The sequence below is a fragment of the Bos mutus genome, chromosome 7, assembly GCF_027580195.1.
Source record: "Bos mutus isolate GX-2022 chromosome 7, NWIPB_WYAK_1.1, whole genome shotgun sequence".
Lineage (NCBI taxonomy): Eukaryota > Metazoa > Chordata > Mammalia > Artiodactyla > Bovidae > Bos > Bos mutus.
In genome coordinates, this window is record NC_091623.1 from 101,271,585 (window position 1) to 101,297,763 (window position 26,179).

The 26,179-nt window shown below is 52.7% G+C and overlaps 1 protein-coding gene and 1 non-coding gene across 2 annotated transcripts; both read left to right on the forward strand.

The window, feature by feature from the left end:
* The first annotated feature begins 1,829 nt into the window (after positions 1 to 1,829).
* On the forward strand, positions 1,830 to 25,897 carry SLC6A7 (solute carrier family 6 member 7). The gene is made up of 17 exons (XM_070374756.1): positions 1,830 to 1,870; positions 2,068 to 2,131; positions 5,932 to 6,076; positions 6,157 to 6,188; positions 11,115 to 11,298; positions 12,932 to 13,063; positions 13,209 to 13,443; positions 15,100 to 15,238; positions 16,537 to 16,671; positions 17,562 to 17,665; positions 17,788 to 17,912; positions 18,637 to 18,749; positions 19,065 to 19,196; positions 19,690 to 19,789; positions 19,982 to 20,082; positions 20,657 to 20,824; positions 24,493 to 25,897. Exons 1-17 carry the CDS (start codon positions 1,830 to 1,832, stop codon positions 24,700 to 24,702), a joined length of 2,160 nt encoding a protein of 719 aa, XP_070230857.1. The 3' UTR covers positions 24,703 to 25,897.
* Positions 22,343 to 22,503, forward strand: LOC138988717 (U1 spliceosomal RNA). Its single transcript, XR_011464979.1, has one exon. It is a non-coding gene; the product is annotated as a U1 spliceosomal RNA (small nuclear RNA).
* Positions 25,898 to 26,179: the final 282 nt, after the last annotated feature.

Below are 26,179 nucleotides of genomic sequence, written 5' to 3' on the forward strand. Positions count from 1 at the left end.
CTTTAATCCAGCATTTCTCATGCTTCACTATCGAGGAGACCCCTACCAGCACCTACCAGCACCCCACAGAACACTGTGGGCTCTGGAGTGTGGGGCTGGAGGGCCATGCTTCAGCTGTGATTCAGTGTTTAGTTAGCAAGTTTGTTGTCACAAGGCCTAGACTCCAGCTTGGCCACTTCCAAGCTGTGAGATTTCAGACAAGTTACTTAGCATCTCTGAACCTCAGCGTCCCCATGTGTCAAATGGAAATAAAATACTCTAAGCTGCCTCAGAATTGTGTTTAGCACAGGGCCTGGCATGCAATAAGTCCTGTGTTTTAGCCATCTGCTCCCAGGGCTGCTATATCCTAGGGTGAGATACTGGCAAGCCTAACTGATGCTCTAACAACCCCTGCCCCCAGGGCTGAGGACAGATGGTGGCTGGGAGGATCTGAGGCAGGACAAGCCTGTCCCCAGCCACAGGAAGACCTCTGTGGGGCTGGAGGTCAGTCACCAGGCCTGGCAGGCTTGAGGAGTTGCAGCTGCTGTCTACTGGGAAGTCAAGGGGTTGGGTGGGACCCACAGGTTGGGCTGGCCATCACCTGTCAACTGCTGTTTGAGCTTCATGGAAAAGGAAACTTTGATCTAAGACAACTTCCAAGCAGTGTCTTGAGCTGCCATGTGAGATAATACATTGCCTGCCACACAGAGAATTCAACCAGATCTGGGTGTTGTAATGGCTCAGGAAAAGGACCCCTCAAGTACTGTCAGACCCTGCAGTCACCCCAGTGCTAAGAGGTGTTCGGGATTTCCTATCAGGAATGACCTGGTACTGCTTCTGCTTTGCATATAGTGACTTTATGCTTCCCCCCTGGCTGGGTGGCAGGCCCTGAGTTGGTATTAGAGATGGGGAAAGTGTGGAGGCAAAAGTGAAATCTGGCCTGGCCTGGCTGTGCAAGGCTCAGGGCCTAGTCATGGCCTCTAGCACATCTGAAACATGTGTGTTAGCACTACATTTCTGTAGGCCCCTAACGCCATGTTGAGAACCTGAGGCTTGTGGACGAGACTTCTTCACGGACTGCCAAGAACCTGGTGTGGGCTGAGCAGAGAGGGCCACAGATCAAGACTAGGGAGGGACTCGGGGCTGGGAGTGGAGTATTCACAAAGAGGAGGTCTTTAGCCAGGAAGCCAGCCTGGCTCTAAGTGGGTGAGATGCCCAACCAGTGGGACACAGAAGCTGGGAGCAGAGCAGGTGTAGGATGGGGCAGCTTCAGAGGGTATGGCCGCTCCAGAACTACCTTCTCTGAATCTCACCAGATGGACTAGCAGTCTGGATCCTCATCTTTCACAGTCACCACTGGCTGGTGTAACAAAACACATGATCTTCAGCGATAAAGTCTGAACATTTAAGCAAACTAAAAATGTTTATTTATATGCACTTAAAAATATCTTCCTATATAATAAAAGGAAGTACATTTTCATCTCACATTTTCTTTAAGTCCAGTACATATCCCCATTTTTCTGGTTTGATGTGAGACTAAGAAAAATAAAGGAGAGGGAGAGGGAAGAGGGAAAGGGAAATAGATTATTTATTAGGCTTGGATTCCTAACTAGTTATTTTGCCAAGTGGTACCCAAATTTACCCTTGGAGGGGGAAGGGGGTTGTGTTGAGAACAACTGTCAAATGTGCTCAGTGGCAGAACTCATGGCCAGTTGCATGATCATAAAACCAGGGTTTCAGAAGGTGACTGACTCATGTGGACAATGTCTTGTAAAAAATGTTGGGGAGGGGGGGTTGTTTGTTGTATGAAGTAGACTTTGCCAACAAGGGCTGTGGTGATGAGGGTGAGGATGGAGGAAGTTGTGATATGGAGAGTCTGGGCAGAGTCTGGGTGGGGTCAGACTCCTTGATTCCAGGCTTCACCTGCCTTTGCTTCACTGAATGATTTTCCAGGTCCTGCTTCCTCTGGGCCTCCCTTTCCCCATGTGAAAGGTGAGGCCCAGTGACTGCTGCTGCTGCTTGGTGGCCACCTCATGATGGGTTTGAGAATGGCTAAAGTCCCAGCCCTGTTCCCTTCCCCTCCTCTAGCACTGGCTCCCTCCAGGCCTGGATCTGCGGGGAGCAGGTGCTACTGGGAAGTGGCAACAAGGAGGCGAGTCTTTTAGGGCTCCTGAGCCAATGCCTTGTCTCTACTCCCTGTTCCCACGCTTCTCTGTGCCTTGCTTAGAGCCTAATGAAACCTACAAGCCAATGAGAGGGAGTGGTTCAGTCAAGCTGCCACCCACCCTATAAGAGGTGTGATGGCAGCCACAGGCCCTTGGATCCAGGAGCCACTGGCTTTTGCCTCTCCCCAGGCATGGCCTGGAAGCAAAGATCAAATTGCCAACATCTGTTGGATCATCAAAAAAGCAAGAGAGTTCCAGAAAAACATCTACTTTATTGACTATGCCAAAGCCTTTGACTATGTGGATCATAACAAAATGTGGAAAATTCTTCAAGAGATGGGAATACCAGACCACTTTACTTGCCTCCTGAGAAATCTGTATACAGCTCAAGAAGCAACAGTTAGAACCAGACATGGAACAACAGACTGGTTCCAAATTGGGAAAGGAGTACATTAAGGGTGTATAATGTCACCCTTCTTATTTAACTTAAATGCAGAGTACATCATGTGAAATGCCAGGCTGGATGAAGCACAATCTGGAATCAAGATTGATGGGAGAAATAGCAATAACCTCAGATACACAGATGACACCACCCTTATGGCAGAAAGCGAAGAACTAAAGAGCCTCTTGATGAAAGTGAAAGAGGAGAGTGAAAAAGTTGGCTTAAAACTCAACATTCAAAAAACTAAGATCATGGCATCCAGTCCCATCACTTCATGGCAAATAGAAGAGGAAACCATGGAAACCTTAAGAGACTGTATTTTTTTGGGCTCCAAAATCACTGCAAATGGTGACTGCAGCCATGAAATTAAAAGATGCTTGCTCTTTGGAAGAAAAGCTATGACCAACCTAGAGAGCATATTAAAAAGCAGAGACATCACTTCGCTGACAAAGGTCCATCTAGTCAAAGCTATGGTTTTTTCAGTAGTCATGCATGGACGAGAGAGCTGGACTATGAAGAAAGCTGAGCCTTGAAGAATTGATGCTTTTGAACTGTGATGTTGAAGAAGACTCTTGAGAGTCCCTTGGACTGCAAGGAGATCAAACCAGTCAATTCTAAAAGAAATCAGTCCTGAATATTCATTGGAAGGATTGATGGTGAAACAAGCTTCAATACTTTGGCTACCTGATGTGAAGAACTGACTCATTGCAAAAGACCCTGATCCTGGGAAAGATTGAAGGCAGGAGGAGAAGGGGATGACAGAAGATAAGATGGTTGGATGGGATCACCAACTAGACAGACATGAGTTTGAGCAGGCTCCGGGAGTCAGTGATGAACAGGGAAGCCTGGCATGTTGCAGTCCATGGGGTCACAAAGAGTCAGACACAACTGAGTGACTAAACTGAACTGACTGAGGCATGGCCTAAGGGCCTCCTGGCTTTATCTTCAAAGCTCCAAGATTCAGTGATTTGTGACCCTGGACATACAACTTCACTCCTTGAAGACAGTTTCCTCAGGTGCAAAATAGGGAAGCACAAAGTTGACTCTCCAGGCTGTTGGAAAGAACTAAAATTTAGATATTGGATATGAGCTCATCAATGCACACAGTAGGGCTCAGTGAATTCCCCTTCACTTCACATTCATGGCTAAGGGGCTCCTTCCTTCCTGGGTCTGGAGAGGCCCTGCCTACCCTGTGAGGCCAGGCTTAAAGAAAGGAGCAGCTGGGTGGGACCTAAAAATCACTCCACTCCAAAATCACTGCAGACGGTAATTGCAGCCATGAAACTAAAAGATGCTTGCTCCTTGGAAGAAAAGTTATGACAAACCTAGAGAGCATATTAAAAAGCAGGGACATTACTTTGCTGACAAGGGTCTGTATAGTCAAAGCTATGGTTTTTCAAGTAGTTATGTATGGGTGTGAGCGCTGGACCATAAAGAAGGCTGAGCACCAGAGAATTGATACTTTTGAATTGTGGTGCTGGAGAAGATTCTTGAGAGTCCCTTGGACAACAAGGAGATCAAACCAGTCAATCCTAAAGGAAGTCAACCCTGAATATTCATTAGAAGGACTGATGCAGAAGATGAAACTCAATACTTTGTCCACGAGCTGACTCACTAGGAAAGACCCTGATGCTGGGAAAGATTGAGGGCAGGAGAAGGGGACGACAGAGGATGAGATGGTTAGATGGCATCACTGACTCGATGGACATGAAAACTCCAGGAGACAGTGAAGGACAGCAAAGACTGGTGTGCTGCAGTCCGTGGGGTCACAAAGAGTCAGACACGATTCAGCAACTGAAGAACAACAAGTGGGACCTGGGGAGGAGAGGTAGACCTGGGAGCCTGCCAGGCCCTTTACCCAACCCTGTGCTGTGCTTTAAACTCTTCCTGTCTCCCACTCCAAGGAGAGGAGAGGCAGCAGACACTTAATCTCATTCTCCCCAAAGACCTCCCCATGTTGGCTGCCAGTAGGGCAATGCCTGAACTGGGACACTTTGGAGAGTGAAAGGAGCATGATTTGTAATGTATATGCTGGGCCTGCTACCAAATATGGGTTCAGTTCCACAAACCAATGCATATAATCGTGTTTGCTCAGTCATTTCCAATTCTTTGCGGCCTCATGGACTATAGCCCACCAGGCTCCTCTGTCCATGGAATTTTCCAGACAGTAATACTGCAGTTGGCTGCCATTTCCTACTCCAGGGGATCTTCCCAACCCAGGGATAGAACCCGAGTCTCTTGCATCTCCTGCATTAGCAGGCAGATTCTTTATCGCTGCACCGCCTGGGAAGCCCTAGCTAATAATTTCCCATCCTACCTGTGGGCTCACTGGACCCTCACAACACTCTGAGAAGTCAGCCAAGCCCAAACTGGCTGATGGCCCACTTTACAGATAGGAAACTAGAACATTTTCAAGGTCATACTTCTGGGGAACAGGAACCCACGTGTTCATGATCTAAGTCGCCATACAGTGGCACTTGCCCTATTCTTTCCCCTCACCCCAAAGTTCTTATTTCACTTTCATCCCAAGGAAAGAGGCATGTTCAGGACCACTACTAGTCTAGAAGGTCCATGAGGCCTGACTGTCACCAAGGTCCCTCACTAGCTCTGTGAACTTGAGTAACTCAAACTCTCTGTGCTGTAGTTTCCCTTTCTGTTAAATAAGGATAATAACCTCTTCTCCAGGTCACTGTGTTGAGAAAATATTAGCACCTAACCCAGGATGTGGCACACTTCAGGTGCTCAATAAATATTGGTTGATTAAGTGACTGAATAAATACCTGACTATTGGCTGTTCATTTGTTGGCAAGAGTGGACAACCCATATGGACAAATCCATAAATGTTTACTGAGCCCCTACAATGTGCCAGGCCCTATGCTGAATGTTTTCTATGCACAAACTGCTTGGAGTCCTCACATTCTTGTCAGGAAGGTAAGTTTGTTGTTACCACTTTCCAGGTAAACAAGCGACAGCACAGAGTTTAAGTAACGTGGACAGGGTCACAAAGAAAAGAGGAGGCACAGGGATGCTGGAACCTAAGACCGGGCTGTTAGCGTTCACGTGTGTGGCCTGTCTCCCTCATTGCCCAGCTAGGGAGAGGGAGGCCCAGAGAGGGCAGGGTACTTGCCCAAGGTCACGCAGGGGGCGACAGCTGAGGCCTCAACACCGAGGGCTTCCTTCCTAGACTCCCCTCCTCACGCGCTCGGGCCCCTCCAATCCGCAGCTCTGCTTGCGGGGGTGCGCATCCCTCCCCACCCCCCCCCCTCCGCCTCCCTCCTCCTCGGTCCATCAGTCAGCCCATCAGTCTGGGAGTCTACACCGGCTCAGCGGTGCACCCCTCCCCAGCCTCGGGCGCTGCGCAGGGAGAGGCAGGGCGTTTGCAGCGCCCAGCCCGCGCCCCACGCCGGCAGCAGACGGCAGCGCCTGCGCCCGCGGCCCCCCAGCCGGTGTGCGGGAGTCGCGGAGGCCAAGGCGCGGCAGCCGGCCAGCGGCACGATCTCTTGCTCCCTCGCCCGCTCTCTGCGCTCAGGAAAAGCCAAGCTGGGAAGCCCTAGCGACCTGCCTTCCAAGATGAAGAAGCTCCAGGAGCTCACCTTCGCAAGGTAGGGCACGAGGTCAGGGACGCACCTGAGGGAGGGATGCAGAAGCCTGCCCCCTCTCGAGCCCCCTGGGAGGGTTGGCGAGGACACCTACACTCGGCTCAGGGCTCTGGGGGAGGCCGGCTGAGCTGGATTGCAGGGAGGGGCGGGGTCACGGTCTGCGCGGGGTGGGGAGGGGTGGCCTTCCCCATCTGGGGGTCCGGATGCAGTGTGACGGCGGAAGAGGGGGAGGGGAGGCGGGGAGAGGCTAGGGTTCATTGGGCTAAGTTCTGCGAACAGGTGTCTGCAGCCACAGGAGGCGGGAGGTAGGGGTGCCGGGGCTAGGCACTCGCCCCTCCCCAGTACCTGCATCCCTTTCCCCCAGGAGCTAATTAGGGGAGTGGGGGATGCTGGAATAGCTGAGACAGCCTTGAGCTGGGTTAATGGGGGTGGGGGCTTGGACCTGGTCCTTATCTGTGCACTCTACACTGAAGCAGCCTCAGGGAGCCAGCAGGGGCACTCTGGTTTCCTGCAGGTGCTCCTGCCCTGCAGCACCCACCACCTCCTCCTCCCCATCGGCTTCGTTCTCCTGGCAGCTTTAGCTTCCCTGCTAAGACCCCAGGCTGCCCCTCAGCAGGACACAAGGGAGGCAAAGGCAAGGAGGGAAGAAATGCAAGACCCCACAGCTCGGGAGGTGGGGTGGAAGCTGGCATGAGAGAGGAGGCCAAGTCTCTGTATTCCTGGGCCCAGACCTTAGCCTCTCCCCACCTTGTCCTTGGGGTTGGACCTCCCAGCCAAGTTGCAAGTGCATGAGAAGGGAGAGTCTTGGGGGAAGTTTCTGGCTTTGGGCTTAAAAGTACCAGTATTAACCAAGGAGTCCAAACTCCTGGATAGTGTTTCTGCAAATGCCACTTACCCCGTGACTTTGGGGAAGTATGTTCTCTAACCTGGACCATTGCTGCTCTGTCCCAAGTGAGGGGCACCAAAGCAGCCCCCCCCCCAAGTCCTGGGGTGGGGGGACACCATGAACTCACAGCAGCTGGTGTTGTTGACTGTCCCCTCTCCCACAAGCCACACCCTCACCCCCAACATGCACTCATTCAAGCTCTCTGCCCTTGGACAGCTGAGTGTGGAACTACTGTGATAAATGGGTTCTTTTTATTTACTGACATGAGTGACTTCTTAGGGTCATTTGTGGGTCTTTTGGGTCTTAAGTCCAGCCGCTGTTCTTTTCCATCTTACTCTCTCCTCCTTCCTCTCCCTCCTCACAAGAGCCCCTGCCCCTCACTGGCACAAGGCCACTCATTATGTAAATACCCATGTTGTGTGAAACCTTATCTCAAGTAATTCTCCAACAATTCTGGGAGATGGGTCTTATTATCCCCCATTTATAGACAAGGAAACTGAGGCACAGAGGGGTGCAACTTACTGCTTTCCTAAAGGTTAAACTGAGCAACCTAAAACCAACAGGGCAGGGGTGGGGCCCTTGGCCTCAGGGTCCCTTCTCTTGGTCTTTAAGGGAAGTGGGCAGGGAGTGAGGAAGTACCAAGTGTGGCAAAGGAATGGTGTTGTTCAGAGAGGAGCATACTACTGAGAGTCGGGGGTCTGGGTCCTGGCTTTGCTCTGCCCTTAACTTACCATTTGACCTTGAGCTCACCCCTTCTCCTCTGAAACTTATTTCCTCATCTGCACAATGATGAAGTCAGACTCCAGATTCCTATTGTTTCTCTCATCCTGAAGAAGGTATGAGAGCCTTGGCTTGGGAAATCCTACCTCTCCCAGACCTGCTGCTGCTGGTGACTACATTTGCTGGTCCCTAAAAGAGGGGTGCGGATCTGGCAAGCTCAGATTTGTGTTCCTCCGTGACTCTGGGTGGGGAGCGAGGAGATCAGGGGTGGGAGCCTCACATTCAGGCAGAAGTGTGAAGCTACTCATTAAGCTTCCAGCCTGCCCCATTGATTTGGTTGCTTTCCTGTCTTTCAATTAGTTCCATCCTTGCTGTGCCAGCCCCCTGGGATCTACCCCATGGTTGAGATGGAGGTACCACATGGGTTTTGGATTGGCTTAGCTTTGGAGGACCCCATCCTCTGTCCCTGGAGCAGAAGCAGGTTTCCCTCTGATTGGGGGAGGAGCTGACAGCATCCTGCTCTTGAAACTCTTGTCACCATGGAAACAGAGAGCCAGGACCGCTCTGTGAACACAGAAAGGGCAGCAGCTTCTCAGGAGGGATCAGAGGAACCTCATTATCGGGCCCTCCTGCCAGCTGGCCTGAATGGGACTGGGGATTCACAGGGTGTCAGGCCTTCCTCCCCATCCAATACCAGGGGCCAGTGTCAATGGCTGCTACCCTACCCCTCTTAGAGCTCACTTGGAGGGAGTGGCTCCAGACGGCTGAAACCCATTCAGCTGGAGAGAGAAACGGGAATCAGAGGGAAGAGGTGGATTTCATACAGGTCTGGGAACTGCTGCTACCCTCACCCCAGCATGTTTGAGATCACAGCTAAGAAATTACCAGCAACATACTGGTTTCAACCCTTAGAGCCCCGTTACTTGAAAAGCAGCTTTTCATGCTCTTCCTCATTGTCACCGTCACCCATAATCATGCTAGGCTGCCCCCATCACCACTGCCCCTCTGGCCGATAGCCAGCCTCAGGCAGGACCACCACCACGGCTGTCATTATCACCGAGGGCCCAATGCTGTTACCACGTTTCTGCCATTCTGCCACAGCAGCCAGAAACCTCCAGTCCTGTGACACCTGGACCCTCCTTTCACCATCTTCATCCTAGCACTGCTCAGATGACAAGTCACCAGCAAAGTTTCCTCTGTCACCTGATGTTTATGTAGACACCTCCTTGGGCTGGTGCCAGGAAGGGCAATTTTAGGAGATAAAACAAATCGGGTAGTAGCTGTTTGCTGAATCCCTGTGCTTGGACCTGATCTGATTCGTGACCACTGCAGTGAAGTCTCCTTGGTGAATCCTGCCTCACAGATCATCAGAGCCAGAAGACTACTAACTAAAGATTATCTAAACCTGCATTTCTGCCAAGTATATCCCAGCATGCTAGCTCCTTGAAACCCTTCTCTTAAGTAGAATTGGAGGATACTTGTCTGTTCTAGTCCCTACTTGGACAGTCACAATGCATGGTGGCCCATTAAAGGATATGACAAGTCCTGCAACAAAGAAACCTGTTTTACCTTGTGATAACCCAGCTTTCCCCAAACTTTTTTGAATAAAAAATCCCTTGTTCCCTCAAACATCTACAAACATTTCAAGTGATTTGTTTTTGGAAATCTCCTCAGTGTCCATATGGGGAAATTAAGGCTCAGAAGAGTCTTTCCTAAGGTTGAATAGTGAATTGGCACAGACCTGGGGTGAGACCCATCATCTCCTGACGTCCAGTCTAGTGGACTCACTGCTTCCCGTGGTCGTTCCTTGGCAGGAAGCAGGAGGTCCTTTTTCCTCTCTGAAAACCATGACGCTATTTGATAACCTGCCTTCTTTGCAGCTCTGTTCTCCTCTACATGGGACATGGCTTTCCGAGTCAAGCAGAAAAGATCTAACTGCCCCTTTTCTCCTGCCCCGTTCCCAGAGGCACTTCTGGGAGCTGCTGTGTGAATTTTAGATGCTGGGGACTTTGGGCTTCCTTCCGGGTCCAAAGCCCAGACAACTCACGGACACGCTACCTCACATCCCTTGGGCCAGGATTCCAAGAACCCTGAGGAAGGCCTCCATCTCCCAGCCCCAGCCTAAAGGGAGGATGCCCAGTGAACTTCTCCACCCTCCTCAAATTATGGGAGGGGATCTTAGGGACAGTTGGTTCCCATTCCCCTCTGTGCAAGCATCTCTCCTCCAGAGACAGGAAGGTCACAACTTCCTTAGATAGACTGGGGCTTCAGTAGCTTCTTCCTGCTTCGGAACTAAAATTCATAGTCCTCAGCAGGCCTCTTTGAGCCACACAGCATACATCTAAACCCAAGGGAGCCCACATTCCCTCCACGCCCCATCCTTTCTATGTTAAGGGCCCACTTCTTCCTCTTGTCCTTCTGTAACTGCTTTTCCTGAACATGCTCCAGTCCAGCCACCTGCTTTGTGCACATGCTCCAAACTGCTGGTATTGTTCTTAAAATACGGCACTCAGAATGGAGTAGCAGAACTCCAGCATTGGGTGATTGACGATCTGGGCTTCAGCATTAGGAAGTCTGGACTGGAGACCTAGTTCTCCCACTAGTCAGCCTTGTAAAAACTCTGGATGTGTCATTGATACCTCTTTGAGCCTCAGGTTCCCTTTGATGAATACTTAGCTCTCAGAGAGTCCCAGGTGGCTCAGTGGTAAAGAATCAGCCTGCCAATGCAGGAGACACAGGTTCAATCCCTGTGTGGGGAAGATCCCCTGGAGGAAGAAATGGCAACCCATTCCAGTATTATTGCCTGGAGAATCTCCATAGACAGAGGAGCCTGGCAGGCTACAGTCCATGGTGTCGCAAAGAGTTGGACACAATTGAGTATGCACGTACCTCTGTTTGTACCTAGCTCTCAGAATTGTTTTGGGAATGAAACCAGGTAATGTGAGTAAAACGTTTCGCACAGTGAGTGCATGATAAGTGCTCACGCATGGTAACTGTCATTAAGATCATCATCAAAATAGGACCATCACTGGATTTGACCTCTGTGTTAGCCAAACTAAGATTAAGGTAGCTTTCTTAGTGCCAGAGCCACCCTACTACTCTCAAAAGTTTGTAGTCACCTGAAATCTTGAGGAGCTCCTGCCTGCTAGCGTGTCAGCCCAGGTTAACAGTGAGAGCAGTTGATTATCTGAACCAATAGAGTTCTTTGCAATTAGCCCTGTTTGAGTTCATATTCTTATTCGAGATGGAGGTGGGGGGTGGGGGTCCCAGTTCAACCTGGCCTCACCTTTCTGTCTCACCTCTTTGGTGTCTCTTACTGGCAGCCTGTCACCCCAGACCTGCTAATGACCCCAAGCGACCAGGGCGATGTAGACCTGGACGTGGACTTTGCCGCAGACCGGGGGAACTGGACAGGCAAGCTGGACTTCCTGCTGTCCTGCATTGGCTACTGTGTCGGCCTGGGGAACGTCTGGCGTTTTCCCTATCGAGCCTATACCAATGGAGGAGGTATGAGCCTGATGCCTGCATGAGGGGTGTCGAGGCCAGAGGACCAAGGCGCAGGGTGGAGTGAGGTTTTAAGTGACCTTGGCCACGGTCTCCTATGTGACCCTGGGCTGAATTAGTTCAAAGTGGTGACCTGGGCTGGAAGTAGGAGCTCACCCTGCCTCATCCCTTTTCCTCTCCCAGTCCCTTCCTTCCTCTCTCATCCCCAGGGTGGATACTCACTCAATTCTCTCCCTAAGCCTTAGCACTCCCTGGGCCCTGAGTGATGGGCAGAGGGGGCTGCCTCCACTTTGTGATAAAGGTCTGTATCTGCCTGTCAGTGGTTACTGCGCTCTCAGTATTCTCCACATTCCTTCCTCTCCCACCTCACCTCCCTTGGAACGTCACTCCATCAATCAGTTACTCCTGGGTTCTTAAATCTTCAATCTAGCTTTGCCTCTTGGTTCCTTCCTTTCAAGCTGCAAACACAACATCTTTTCCATCTTAAATTCTCTGTCCCTGCTTCTTCATCAAGTGGCTATTCTAAGTCTCACCACCAATAGCTGGGGTTGAGCACTCACCATCTGCCAGGCCCCAGGCCTGCCTCACTTAACCCTGATGACAACCACCTGGATGGGCACTGTTGTCTTGATGAGGCAACTGTGCTTGGAGAGGCCAGGTTCCTTGCCCAAGGTCACACGCTGGCGACCCAACGTTCCACCCCAGGGTTATCATCTCCGGAGCAATCTGTCCCTGCCAGCACTGCGTGTCTCCTCCCATCTCTACCAAACTCCTTAAAGAAGCACATATTGGCAGAGCAACAGAAATGCAAGGAAAACTAGATGAAGCGAGGACAAGATGAACTGGGACGACGGGGAAGTATGGGATGAGTGCTAGCCTCTGAAGCTCTGAGAACTCAGGGATGGCCACAGTGGTCTGTCCTCCCTCTCCCCGGTTCCCGAGGCTTTTTCTCTCTGTGGGCTGACCTCATTTTTCCCTGGATCAGACTTCCTCCCTACAGGTGTGCCGGGGGTGGCCAAAGACAACTATGGAATGACTTCCTCCTCAGAACTGTTCCCTCTGAATGAATCTATGTTGAATTGCAGGGAAGGTCTCTAATTGGCCTGCCTTGGGATATGTGCCCAGAAAGGGTGGGCAGGGGTTGGCTGGTGTGACTGGCAGCCCTTCCAGAGCCATATGGTGGTGGGCAGTCCTGTAAAGGAGCTAGCTGCTAGTATGAGAAGAAAAGGAAGACGGATGCTGGGCACAGGCGACCACAGGTGGCAGCCACAAGCATCTGAGGTGGCATTGGGAGGAGGGGAGGAGCAGGTAGACAGGAGCCAGATTCTAAAGGTCATCGATTTCTGTACTGAGGAGTTTGTACTTTATCTGGCAGGGAATGCACTCATTCACTACGTGTCTGATCTGAGCCTAGTCCTGGCCTGGGCACTAGGGCTACAGAAGTAAGTAAATCCCCATATGTCCACTTGGCCCTCAGTGATCTCCTGGCAGAAAAGAAGACAGTCCCGCAGTGCCCAGCCCCACATGAGAAGTGAAGGTGCCTGCCAGTCATGGGAGGGGGTGGGGCTAGAGCTAGGCTTTCAGGGGAGCTGACCGCCCATCCCTAGACCTTCCCTACCCTTCCTCCTCCTTGCAGGCGCCTTCCTCGTGCCCTACTTCCTCATGCTGGCCATCTGCGGCATCCCCCTCTTCTTCCTCGAGCTCTCTCTGGGCCAGTTCTCCAGTCTGGGACCCCTGGCCGTCTGGAAAATCAGCCCGCTCTTCAAAGGTGAGGCCTTGGCGGGGGGCGGTGTTGAAAGCCTGAGGGAGGCAGGGAGGTTGCCCCCTACTCTCTGCCCTCTAGGCAGAGAGGGAGGTGAAATCTAGAAAGGGGACGGCTTCCTTGGCCTGAAGGCCGCCCCTCCCGCATCCAGGTGCCGGCGCGGCCATGCTGCTCATCGTGGGCCTAGTGGCCATCTACTACAACATGATTATCGCCTACGTCCTCTTCTACCTCTTCGCCTCCCTCACCAGCAACCTGCCCTGGGAACACTGTGGCAACTGGTGGAACACGGACCTCTGCCTCGAGCACAGAGGCTCCAAGGACGGCAACGGGGCCCTGCCCCTCAACCTCACCAGCACTGTCAGCCCCAGCGAGGAGTACTGGAGGTCAGGCCCCTGCTGGCCCAGCAGCAGTCGGGGAGGGGCAGGGGGCAGGATTGTGCCCGTGCTCCTATGGGGCTCTACATGCACCTCAAAGGTTGAGTTCAGGTGCTGTGTTGGATGGACTCTGAGTTCTAACCCCAGTTCTTCACCTGACCAGCTGTGTGGCCTTGAACAATTTATTTGGTTTGTGATGCTTTATCTTTGAATCAGGTGTGATAGTATCTGAAGGCTACTGTGAGGGTTAAAGGAAAGAAGGCATATAAATTGTGCCGCTCAGCCTGGTGGATAGTGAGTGCTCAGTAAATGCTAGCTGATAGTAATGATGCTGATGATAAGTCATTGTCAACATCTGGAGCCTCAGTTTCCTCCTCTGTACAAGGGGTAGTAAGAGTCCCTGCTTCATAGGATGGAATCAGTCAGTTACTCGTTTATTTATTCAATCTGTGATTATTGAGCGCCGGATATATTAGTAGGCAAAACACTTAGCAGAGACCAGGGTCAACAGGACCAGCTCAGGTTAGTCTAAAAGGAGAGAGGAAACTCTAGGAGAGTAAAGGGTTGCTTGAGAAGGACACAGTTAACTCAGAACCAGCCACATCGCAAGCCCCTGTGAGTGGTGGGGGTCAGAAGGGCATCACTGCCCATTGGCCTGTCCCTAAGTCCCACTTTATAGCTGAGAAAACAAGCCCGGAGGCTTGCTCAGTACTTACTGGCAGAGGCAGTACTAGAATCAAGGCCTCCTGATGCTTGATCCTGTTCTGGAACATTCTAGAGTTGCCTTGTTCCTAGGTAGGGACCATTGGCTGACCAGAGGACACAGACCAGATAACCATAACCCTTTGCTTGCAAAAGGCTACTCTTAGGGGTTTTCTCCCAAATGAGCCCCATGTTTTTAATTGTTTTAGCCTCCAACCTGCATTTATTACATAGTTCATTCATTTGTCCATTTGAAATGAATCTAAAGTGTCTGCACCTGCGGAGGAATATGTCTGACCAGTGGGGAAGGACAGGCTTGGGTCTGCAACTAAAAGCCAAAGAACATGACATGGTCACTGGCAGCAGCCTAGGGTCTCCATGGCAACACCGTGGCCTGCTGCATCACTTGGGGAGCAGGCAGGAAGCAGATGGCACTGTCACAGGGCTTCACTGAAGAGAGTTGAGTGAGTGGAGAGACTTCACAGGGGTGAGGGGATCCACATGGAAATGTGAGGCACCAGGGACTAGCAAGAGGGACAGTCATAGCACCCCGAGGCAAGGAGGCAAGTGCTATCAGAATCAGGGGAGACTGAAAGCCTCAGAGGAAGGGCCCCCTAGCCAGAGCTGTGCTGTAGAAACGGGAGTCACAGCCACACCCTCTGATGGTGTGTGGCGTGCATGCTTACATATGTATACACACATGTGCACAAATACCCGAACGCATCATCCAGTCTCCTGCTGTTGCCTCCCATTAGCCAGACCCCTGTGGAAACTGAAGAGGAAGGAGCCTGGGTGATAGTGTCTCTAGAGGCCCAGCTCCTGGGTGCAGAGCTGATCAGAGAAGGACGGAGAGGAATCAAACAGAGAATAGCCAGATAGGCTTGTGGGCTGGTCACAGCTTCACTCCATGTCTGTGGAGCATGGCAAGGTGACCAGAGAACATTCAGGCCTTGTCTCCCACAGCCGCTACGTCCTCCACATCCAAGGAAGCCAGGGCATCGGAAGTCCCGGGCACATCCGCTGGAACCTCTGCCTTTGCCTGCTGCTTGCCTGGGTCATCGTGTTCCTCTGTATCCTCAAGGGTGTGAAGTCCTCGGGCAAGGTGAAGCCGGGAGGCCCTGGAGGCCTGAGAGGCTGGGAACGGCGAGGGCTTCCTGGAGGAGGCAGGGTGTAGGCTGAGCCTGAGAGGACAAATGGACTTCAGCTGGGAAGAGGGGAAGGGAGAGGACATTGAGACTGGGGAAGGGGGAGGCGCTGCCTGAAGAAAGACGTGGAGATGGGGCCGGATGGCGGCCAAGCTGGTTCACTAGACTAGAAACATGCCAAGGGCAGGACCTGTTATTCAAGCTTGTATCCTAATCTAGTGCTTGGCACTTTGGAGAAGCTCAGCAAGTGTTTGTTGAATGCCTGGAGGGTGCGCAAGAGTCACAACTCTTTGAAATGCAAGGACTAGAACCCAGTTATCACACTCAGCTGGAAAGTCCAGAGGGCCTGCTTCAGGCACAGCTGGATCTAGCGGTTCAGATGAGGAATGTTGTTCTCTTGGTCTCTCAGCAATGCTTTCCTCCAGGTTGACTTCTTAGGCTTCATTCTTCATGAGCTTGCCCCTAGCAACTCCAGGCATACATCTTTCCTACTTAGTGTTCTCCCTTGCCCTAGGTTTCAAAAATCCTAGAATTGAGTCCCACTGGACAGATGGGTCTTAGACTCATCTCTGGACCAGTCACCCTGGGCAGAAGGGTGGAGTGCTCTACTTGGCTGGGCCTGGAGCTGGAAATTGAAACAGCCCCAGGTGGAAAAGTCAGGCAACTGTTATGCGAAAAAGACCAGCTAGAAGCTGGGAAGACAAAGCCCACTGTAGCTTATGGAGGGTAGGAAGGGCCATAGAGCTGTTTCAGGAGTTGGAAACCTTCTGAGTGGTTTACTCAATCATTTATAAATTAGAACTTATCTCTCTGCAAAGTGCTGAGATGTTGTCCATGAGGAAAAGAACCATTAGAAGAAAGCATGGAGACCATTAGAAAGCCAGGAGAGGTCATCGTGGTGCAAGCCAAGGCAGTGAGAGGCTTGGGACTTGATGGTGTTTGCTGAGGATGAAGCTGGAGGTTTGGGAACAGGTGGAGACAGGACAGAGGAGAATTTGGACATGTCCAATGTCTGATGACCATGCAGGCTGGGTTTGTGTGGGGGGAGGGAGAGAGAGTGGATGGGTGGGAACAGCCCTGGGAAGCAGCGATGTGTGGTGGGAGTGAGGGAAGGAAAGAGAGCATCACAGATGGTGGCTGTTTCTAACTTGGGCTACCTGAAGGTTGGGGAGGTGAGTCAGTAAGATGGGGGTTTCTGAGAGGAGGAGAGAAGAGAGAAGGTCACCCCCTTCTGTCCCCATTTACTGTCTCTCAGGTGGTGTATTTCACGGCCACGTTCCCCTACCTCATCCTGCTCATGCTGCTGGTCCGTGGAGTCACCCTCCCTGGGGCCTGGAAGGGCATCCAGTTCTATCTCACCCCTCAGTTCCACCACCTATTGTCTTCCAAGGTGAGACCCTCAAGGCCAGCATGTAAAGGGAGAGGTCAGGCTAGGGAGTGGAAAGAAGACTCCCTAGGGAAAGGGAGTGGGGAGGATCTTCCACATGGTGAATCCCCTGTACCGGACACTGTGCTTGGCACTGTGTATCTTTTTCCTTTATTACTATATACGATCCTATGCAGTAGACGTTATTCTCCCATTTTACAGATGAAGAAACTGAGGCCCAAAAGAATTAGCAGATCACACAGCTAGGGAGCAGCAGAGTTGGGATTTCCTCCCAGACCTGACTGTAAAACCCAAGGACGGTATTAGTAATAATAATAGAAAAATGGTCCTGACAGGTAGCATTCTTATTTGTTGGTGGATGACTACACCTGCCCCTGCTCTAGCATTGTGCATAATGTAGTCATGTGATCCTTACCACCAGCCTATGAGGCAGGTACCATTCCTATCCCCTCAGTACAGACAGGGGACATGAGGGCTGGAGAGGTAACTGGCCTGAAGAGTCTACACAGCTTGAAAGTGGGGGAACTGGGATTCAAATCCAGGTTCCTCCAACTCCGAGAGGCAATAAAAGGGTTACAGGGGCTGATTGTCAGTACACATCTACTGAAAATTTATACAAGGCACTACTTTCTTCAGAACTGGACCAAGCTTAGAGAGTATCTTCTAGATCCTAGATGGGGAAACTGAGGCCCAGAGAGAGGAAGGAACTTGACCAAGTCCTGCAGTGTTAGAGCAGGCCTTGCTCCCAGGTGCTGTCACTCACTAGCCAGGTCCTTCATCACAGCATGCCTGGGCCTGTCAACTGGCTCTCGCCCTACCTCCTTCCCTTTCTGGGCACCACGGTGTGCCAACCTCTCCTCTCTGCCCTCCCTCTGCATCCTTCCCTGTCACAGGTGTGGATTGAAGCTGCTCTTCAGATCTTCTACTCCTTGGGTGTGGGCTTCGGGGGGCTCCTCACCTTTGCCTCCTACAACACATTTCACCAGAACATCTATAGGTCAGTGCTGCCTCCCGGACCCCGGCGGCTGGAGTGGGTAGGAGAGTGGCTCGCCAGGGAGGGCCTCGTGGGTGAGGACGGGGGCCACTCACCCTGGCCTGTGCCTGGACTTCTCCTGGCAGAGACACCTTCATTGTCACCCTGGGCAACGCCATCACCAGCATCTTGGCTGGCTTTGCCATCTTCTCCGTGCTGGGCTACATGTCTCAGGAGCTGGGTGTACCTGTGGACCAAGTAGCCAAAGCAGGTGGGCAGGCTGCCTTGCCCTGGTGGGTGGAGGGTGCATCGGGCACAGCTGGACTGGGCAAGTGAGCATATACGTGGACCAGCAAGGTTGTGGATGGGTATGGTGTGTGTGTGTGTGTGTGTGTGTGTGTGTGTGTGTGTGTGTGTGTGCATGCATAGCATGCATGCAAATGAATGTGTCTGAGCTGTTTTCTGAGTGTTCAAGTGCAAAAGGATGGGTGTGCAAATGAGTATGTATCAACCTGTGTCTGGAGAGAAGTGACTTTCTGGAGGAGATTGTGGTGTTTTGTCACATCTCAGGAACTTGCCTTACTTGTCCAGATGAGTCACATCCTGTATGGAGATGCCTGTGTGAGTGAATTGAGGGTTTGGATGATGTTGTGAATCAGTATCTTGCACCAATGGGAGTATCTGAGTGTGTGTGTACGTGGAACTGTTCATGCAAATGATTGTGCACTTAAGCATATTCAAATGAGGGTTTATATTTGGTCTTGTGTTTACTCATGTACTCATTATTAATTCATTTTTTTATCCACCTGTGTTTATGGAGCACGGACAGTGTGCTGGCCTGTGTCTTAGGAGTTAAGAAAGTGTTGGAAGTGTGCAGTGAGTGTACATCTCTGGGTTTGGCCCAAGTGGGTGTAAGTAGTAATCATGTGTGTTTAAGTACATATGTGGGGCCCCCACGTTCCCCAGGCTGCTGACCCCATGTGCCCTTGGCCCAGGCCCTGGCCTGGCCTTTGTCGTCTACCCACAGGCCATGACCATGCTGCCTCTGTCACCCTTCTGGTCCTTCCTGTTCTTCTTCATGCTGCTGACTCTCGGCTTGGACAGCCAGGTGAGCTGCCCATGCCAGTGGGTGTGCCTCGTGGTACACGTCTGCGATGTGTGTGCGCCTCGCTGCATGAGTTATCCGTGTGTGATGTGGGTGTCTCTGTCTGTATGTGTATCTATGTGTGTATCTGTCCAGTGTGAAATGTATGCCTGTGTGTCTGTGTATGTCTTCACATGATGTTTCTGTATGTCTGATATGTGTGATGTGCGTATGATATGTGTGTGTTGTGCATGTATCTGCATCTGTGGGATGTACCTCTCTGTGTGTGTTTGTATGTGTGTGGTGGGGGCAGAACTCTGAGCCCCCTTCTCCCCCCAGTTTGCCTTCTTGGAGACCATCGTGACAGCTGTTACGGACGAGTTCCCGTACTACCTTCGGCCCAAGAAGGCTGTGTTCTCGGGGCTCATCTGCGTGGCCATGTACCTGATGGGGCTGGTCCTCACCACGGATGTGAGTGGTGCTGTGGGGTGGGCGGACAGATGGTGGGCAAGGCTGGGGCAGACACCTGCAGCACTGTCTGTGGCCAGGCCAACACGCCCCAAGCTACCTGATTCTTCCTCTGTGGGAGGAAGCTAGTCCACCCCAGACCCTCTTTCTCAAGAAGCAGCTTGGCCTATGACCCAGAGTTCTGATTTTGGAGTCTGAAAAGTCTTCCAGGCTTATTCTTGCACTTGATGAATGACCTCAGGACAAGTGGCTTCACCTCCCTGAGCCTGTTTTCCCACTGATAAAGTGGGGTCTACATATAGGCTATAGGCTTGTGAGACTCAAATCGGATGGTGTGTATAGAGGGCTTGGCAGGCAGACAGCAGTCGCACTCTATCATCTTGCTCTCCCTACTGGCCTGCCTGCTCCCAGCTCCCTTCTTCCTGCCTGGAGAAGGGGCAGCACTGGGGATCGGGGCTGGGATGAGGGCACTCCAGAGCTGTGACTTGTGTTCCAGGGGGGCATGTACTGGCTGGTCCTTCTGGACGACTACAGCGCCAGCTTCGGGCTGATGGTGGTGGTGATCACCACGTGCCTCGCCGTCACCCGGGTGTATGGTGAGAGGGGCTGTGGGAGGTGGAGTCAGGCTCCCAGCTGTGGGAGAATGGGAGTCTACCCTGGAGCCCCCCTGCACTGGGTCCCTGGTCCCAAGGGCCAGGGTTTCCAGTGGGGGCAACTGGGGTGGAGGAGGGGCTGACGGTGCTTGTGGGGCTGTGGGTGGGGCCATTCCCCCTCCTTTCCCCGTGCAGGCATCCAGAGGTTCTGCCGGGACATCCACATGATGCTGGGCTTCAAGCCGGGCTTCTACTTCAGGGCCTGCTGGCTGTTCCTGTCTCCAGCCACGCTCCTGGTAACCAGGGTGGAAGGGAGGGCTGCTGGCTGGGGGCTCAGGGGTGAGAGCAGGGCCCTTCTGGGCATTCAGTCTAGGGGGACTGCCCTAGCCCTCAGTGGACCTCTGTCAGGGCTGGGGGATAGAATGAGTACCAGGATCCCGGTCTACTCCCCTCTCCTGTGGTGTCCCCAGCTTTTGTAGCTGTGCTGGGCCTGGCCCTGTGTTTGATTGGCAGAATGAGTGGGACTTTCTTAGGCTTCAGAGCTTTAGGGCTGGGGTGGTGAGGCTGTGCTTCTTAGCCTTGGATTTGGAGCAGCTCAGGGATAGGCCATCTCAGGCTTTGGCATTGGGTCAGCTTTGGACAGGGCTGTCTCAGGACTTGCAAAGGCTCCAAAGATGGGCCAGCTCAAGTTCTGGTATAGCTTCGGACTGGGCTTTCTCAGAGACTGGGTGGCTCTGGGCTGGGCTCTCTCAGGCCTTGGGATGGCCCTGGGCTGAGCTATCTCAGGCTTTACAGTAGCTCAGACCTGGGCTATCCCAAGCCCTGGGGCCTGCCCGAGGCCCTCTGTGATGCTGGAGCCCCCACCTGCAGGCCCTGCTGGTGTATAGCATCGTCAAGTACCAGCCCTCAGAGTATGGCAGCTACCGCTTCCCAGCCTGGGCAGAGCTGCTGGGCATCCTGATGGGCCTGCTGTCCTGCCTCATGATCCCAGCCGGCATGCTGGTAGCCGTGCTTCGAGAGGAGGGCTCGCTCTGGGAGGTGAGTCTGCCCCACCCCTGCTTGCCCCCAGCCCCCAACCCCATGGCCCTGCTCTGCACCCAACCTCTAGAGCAGACAATCTCTGCTCCAACACCTTTTTCAGGACCTGCAGGGTGCTTTTAACTGGGAAGAGCATTTTTTTCCTAACCAGTAGCCTGAGTTGTGAATCAGCTCAGATCGGCTTGGGCTGTTGCAGGCTCTGAGGGCCAGAGTCCTGTTCTGTGGCCCCTCATACCATGCGGGGCCTCTGGCAGGGGAGGGGCGCAATCCAGAGACCACTAATGTTGGCCAATGCCCCCCTGTCCTGGGGAAACCTGAAAGGACAAGGGGTTTACCCACTGTCCCATGGAGAGTTGTGCACGGGTCAGAACTTGAACTTGGGTTGCTAGGTTTCCTATGGAACTCTGGGTCTGAAGCAACATGGAGGGACCCCAGGGATGAGCCGTCACCCTCCTCTGTGACCAGGAGCCCTGCCCATGGCCAGGGCTTGGTGGGGAGACCCAGGGAGCATACAGAGTGCAGGCCGTGTGGCATGGGATTCTGCAGGCCCGGAAGATGGGATGAGGGGCCCTCTGTGGGTCAGTGGACATGCCGGGATGCTGTATGGCTGCTGGAGACCCACCCCTCTGAACCTGAAGTGCCTCGGCACGCTGGGTCCTCCACTTCTGAGGCAGTGGGCGGGGAGTCCTCTGGTGGCAAGAGGGTGTTAGAGTGAGCAGGGCTGAGTGAGCATGCTAGGGCCCAGAGACGGCCTTGGGACACACACACATTCACGCCCACCATCAGAAGTGTGCTGGAGCCACCAGCACTGCTTCATGAGAGCTAACTGGTAAATACTCAGGAGAACTGTGAGCCATTGTTAAATCGTTGATAACTTGAAATTGACAAGGGCGGGAATAATTATAACGGTGAAATTGGCTAGGAATCAGGACACCTATGCTCCTCCACTCCTCCCCAGCCTGCTAACCAGCACACTGCTGCCCCCCTGCTCATTCACCTTCGCTGTTCCTTGGCTGTCCCTCATCCCACCTTCCAGTTTCCGAAGAGAAGCTCAGAGCCCTTCTCTGGCAGAAGTGGACATAGACCACAGGGGAGTCCTGGAGTCCAGCCACTGCTCTGTCTCCAACTGCTGTGTGACTTGAGGCAAACCCCTTCCCTCTCTGAACCGCAGGAGCCCCACCTGTGCTACTAAAGGAAACTTGTCTCCATGTTGAGAGCCAGGGTGTCTGCGAAGGGAAGGAGGAAGTTTATAGTACCCAAGCCTGGCTTTGTCTCCTTCCTGTCCCGCTGCCACCGCCACCCACAGTCAGGCAGAGGGGCCATGGCAGTGGGGGCTCTGTGAGTCCCACAGAGGAGTCACTGTCCAGCTCAGGAGTGCCACCTTCAGAGACCGGGGCTCCCAGCACTGACACACTGGGATAGGAGTCCTGGGGCTGCCCCTTGCCAGCTTTGGGATCCTAAGCAAGTGAGTGCACCTCTCTGAAGCTTGCTTTCTCTGTCTTTAAAATGAGGGCAGGTGTCCTTACCTGTCAGGGGACTTGCCATGATCACGAAGCTGGTTTTCCAGGGTGTGGTTCATCCATTGCACTCCAGATGTGCTAACCCCTGTGATTTCCCCAAATGTAGGAAACTCGACTGCATGATCTGTGGTAGTGGGGGACTGAGTTCACGCTCTCCTAGGAAAAAAAAGGGGGAAATTAAGTATAGTGATACCTGCCCAGAGGGTTGCTGTGAGAAGAAAAAAAGGTCATCAACATGGTCAGTACTGTGAGACACAGAAAAGCAGAGTATTTTCAAGTTCAGGATGCCGTCAAGACTGCCTGGCTTTGAACACTAGCACCACCACTTCCCCCCTGTGCGACCTTGGCCAATTTAACTAATGTCTCAGAACCATTCTTTCAGCTAGTATCTGTAGGGCTGGAGGTAATAATACTACCCTCTCACAGGAATACTCTAAGGATTACATAAGCCCATCCTCAGCACAGAGCTGCGACGCACAAGGCTCACTTCTAAGCCAGTTCAAAATCGCCTCAAGATCAGGGGTGATTTTGCCCTTAGGGGACACTGGGTAATGTCTTGACTTTTTGATTGTCCTGAGAGGGTAGGGTTAGAGGAAGAATGCTACTGGCATCTAGAAGTCAGGGATCCTGCCACACACTGTTCAGTGTGCAGAACTCCTCTCTAACCACAGCATCAGCAGGGCTCTTGGGTTGAGAAACCTGGTCTAGACACTAGAGTGCAGCTGGAAACAGATTTCAGTCCTTAAACTCAGGGAGCTTGTATTTTAATGCAGGAGACAGACAATAAACAAACATATGAAGGCAGTGGTAAGTGTAATACTTAAAAACAAAACCAAGCCAGAATACAGGAATAGAGAGTGAAGGAAGTTCAGGCCAGGGTGACCACGGGAGACCTCTTTTAGGCGGTGATAGAGACCTGACTAAATCACCAAGGTGATTGGTTTAGATGTCTAGATGGCTAAGGGGAGAGCATCCTAGGCAGAAGGACAGTCAGTGCAAAGGCCCTGAGGCAGAAGGAGCTAGCATGTTTGAGGCCTGCAAGAGGTCAGTGAGACTGGATCAGAGCTGGTAGAGAGAGTGTGGCAGGAGCCAATGTCACAAAGATAGACAGGCCAAGACACGGAGGCCAGGGGAGCACTTTGGATTTCATTCCAAGTGAGATGACAAGTTTTTGGCAGGTTTCTGATCAGTGGGGTAACATGCTTCCAATAAACACATTTTAATGGACATCACTATGCTGTGGGTATGGGGCTGTGCGAGGCCCTTAGCCCAGGGCTCACATGCATTATCTCCCTTGGGACCTACACCCTGTGGCTCCACTTACTGTTGGTGTCTTTCTTCACTGAAGAGTCTGGGGCTCTTCTCCCTGGCAGGGCAGGCAGAGAGCTTGGGAATGTGGTTTGAGGAAGATGGAACCCTAGAATGTCCAGGCTTAGTCATCATCTTAGTCAACTCCCTCCTTCCATGGAAACTGGGCTGGGAGAGGGAAAGGTCAGATATCAGAGTGAAACAGAGGCAGAATGTCAGAGATGGCCACTCTGGGATTTCCCTGGTGGTTCAGCAGTTAAGACTCCACGGTTCCAATGCAGGGGATGTGGGTTCAATCCCTGATCAAGGAACTAAGATCCCACATGCCACCCACTGTGACTGAAAAATTAAAAAGAGAGAGAGAGACATGGTCATTCGGTCTCCATCCTACTAGGGCATAGGTGTCCCACCAAAGCTCCCAGCTCTTCAAGGCTCAGCATTTAGGGAAAGGGACCCAGAGTGGACTCCCAGACTGCCTACCACGTAACCACAACAACAGCCACCATTTATTGGGCCTTACTCTGTTGCCAGCACCCTGCTGAGAGCTTTATCTCAGTGCCTTGCTAACCATCCTTTGAAGGCATCCTGTTTCCAAGGTACAGATGCTGGAAGCAGAGCTTAAATTTCATGCCCAAAGACCACCCACCCAACTTGTGAGCTGCAGGGCAGGATTATCTCCACTCATGTGACACTCCTCTGGGGAAGTGACAGCACCCCTTCCCTTTCCCCAGGTGTTTGTAAAGACTAATCCAGGTGACTTGGTGAGGGTTTTGCCAGTGCTCAGCCGCAAGAAGCACTCCACCAGCCCTGGTTCTCACCCCTGTGGTTGCTTTGCTGCAGCGGCTTCAGCAGGCGAGCCGGCCAGCCATGGATTGGGGCCCATCACTGGAGGAGAACCGGACAGGCATGTACGTGGCTACGCTGGCTGGGAGCCAGTCACCCAAGCCATTGATGGTGCACATGCGCAAGTACGGGGGCATCACCAGCTTCGAGAACACGGCTATCGAAGTAGACCGTGAGATTGCAGAGGAGGAGGAATCCATGATGTGAGACGGAAAGAAGGCAGACATCAGGCCCTGCTGGCCCCCAAGGGAAGCTGCACACCCTCTGGGGTTCTGAGAGGCCTGAGGCTGTTGGAGGTTGCCATGGTGATGCTGGTCCCCAAAGCAAGCCCTTCTTTGTAACCTCTGCCTCTCCCAAAACCTCTGTCTGCTCCCTACAGACACATAGACATTCAAAGCTGAGATGAGCCAGCTCAGCCCTTCCTTCACAGACAGACAGACTGAGGCCAAGGAGGAGGGACTTACCCAAGGTCACATGGCAGAGGGGACTGGACCCCAGGCCTCCTAACCAGTGAGCTCCCTTTCTCACGTGGCAGCTGGCACCACCCTCTCATCTCTGTTCAGGACTCAGTCCCCTCTCTTTCCCTAAGGGAGCCTGCTCCATACACTTCAATGCAGCTGGAATCTTCAGCTGGCAGGGACACTCGGGTGTCCCAAGGTTCGTGAGACCCCATCAAGGGTTAGCAAGTCAAGTGGGAGAAAGATCCCCATGGGGTCACGGGTGCAGGCCAAGTTTCCTAAAGGAGGTAGGGCCTGAGGCACGGGAGGATGGGCAGATTTGGAGAGAGAGAGAAAAAGAGGAGGGCAGAGTGGGGAGGGCCTCTGGCCAAGGCGCTCACCCAGCCAAGGTGTGAGGTTAGATTATGGCCCCCTTTTCCTCCCCTGGGGCCAGGAGGCAGTCCAGGGAGTGACCAAGGGCACGTGAGCAGGGAGAATGGTGGGAGAAGCAAGTATTTTCAGGTTACAACAGGATTCAGGTGCGAATGAAGACTGAGGGAGTGGGGGAGTCAGAGACGTGGGCAGGCAGGGCGTTTGCATGATCCTGTGCTTTAGATAGAATATACTTCTGGCTCAGTGCACAGGGTGGAGGTGGGAAGCCTGCTGAGGACAGAGCATAGGGGCCAATGCCTAAGCTAGGGTGTTAAGCAAGTGGACGGAAGGGGAAGGAGGAGGACCCCACAACTTCCCTCACTGGACCCCATTTCCTCCTGTGCGGGGAGCCATGGACACCCTTAGGACTGGGGGAGGGGGCACCTGACCTGCCCTGTAGAGGTGGAGACAAGGGGTCACAGTCAGGACCTAGGGCCCCTCTCCTCCCCTCTTCCTTGTCCTGGCAGCCCTCACTGTCTCCACCAGCTCCAGGCATTGCTGGGGAATTGACCTTGGCTATGGACCACCAGGCAACTAAGAGACTTAGAGATGGTTCACAAGCATGACTGTCTGGTCCCAATGCTGCCCACTCTGCTTCAGCACACGGGTCCCTGGGCATGGATATGAAGGTAGAGGCAGAGAGCAACCAACACCCCAGGCCTGTGACCTGTGACAGGTTACCCAGAGACTCTGGTGTCTTCAATCCCCAAGCATGGGAGGGGCTGCCCTAGGGTCCCTCCTTCCCTGAAGGATGAGGGTGGGGTGGGAAAATGCCTGAGCAGCTTCTCTACACAGGGCATCCTCTGTGGGGCAGT

Excerpts from the sequence above, each read along its gene's own strand:
- SLC6A7 (XM_070374756.1), top strand. The coding sequence starts at position 1,830 with ATGGAGGAAGTTGTGATATGGAGAGTCTGGGCAGAGTCTGG. Across the intron at positions 6,189-11,114 it reads CAGGAGCTCACCTTCGCAAG|CCTGTCACCCCAGACCTGCT; the intron begins GTAGGGCACGAG and ends TCTTACTGGCAG. Across the intron at positions 13,444-15,099 it reads CCCAGCGAGGAGTACTGGAG|CCGCTACGTCCTCCACATCC; the intron begins GTCAGGCCCCTG and ends TGTCTCCCACAG.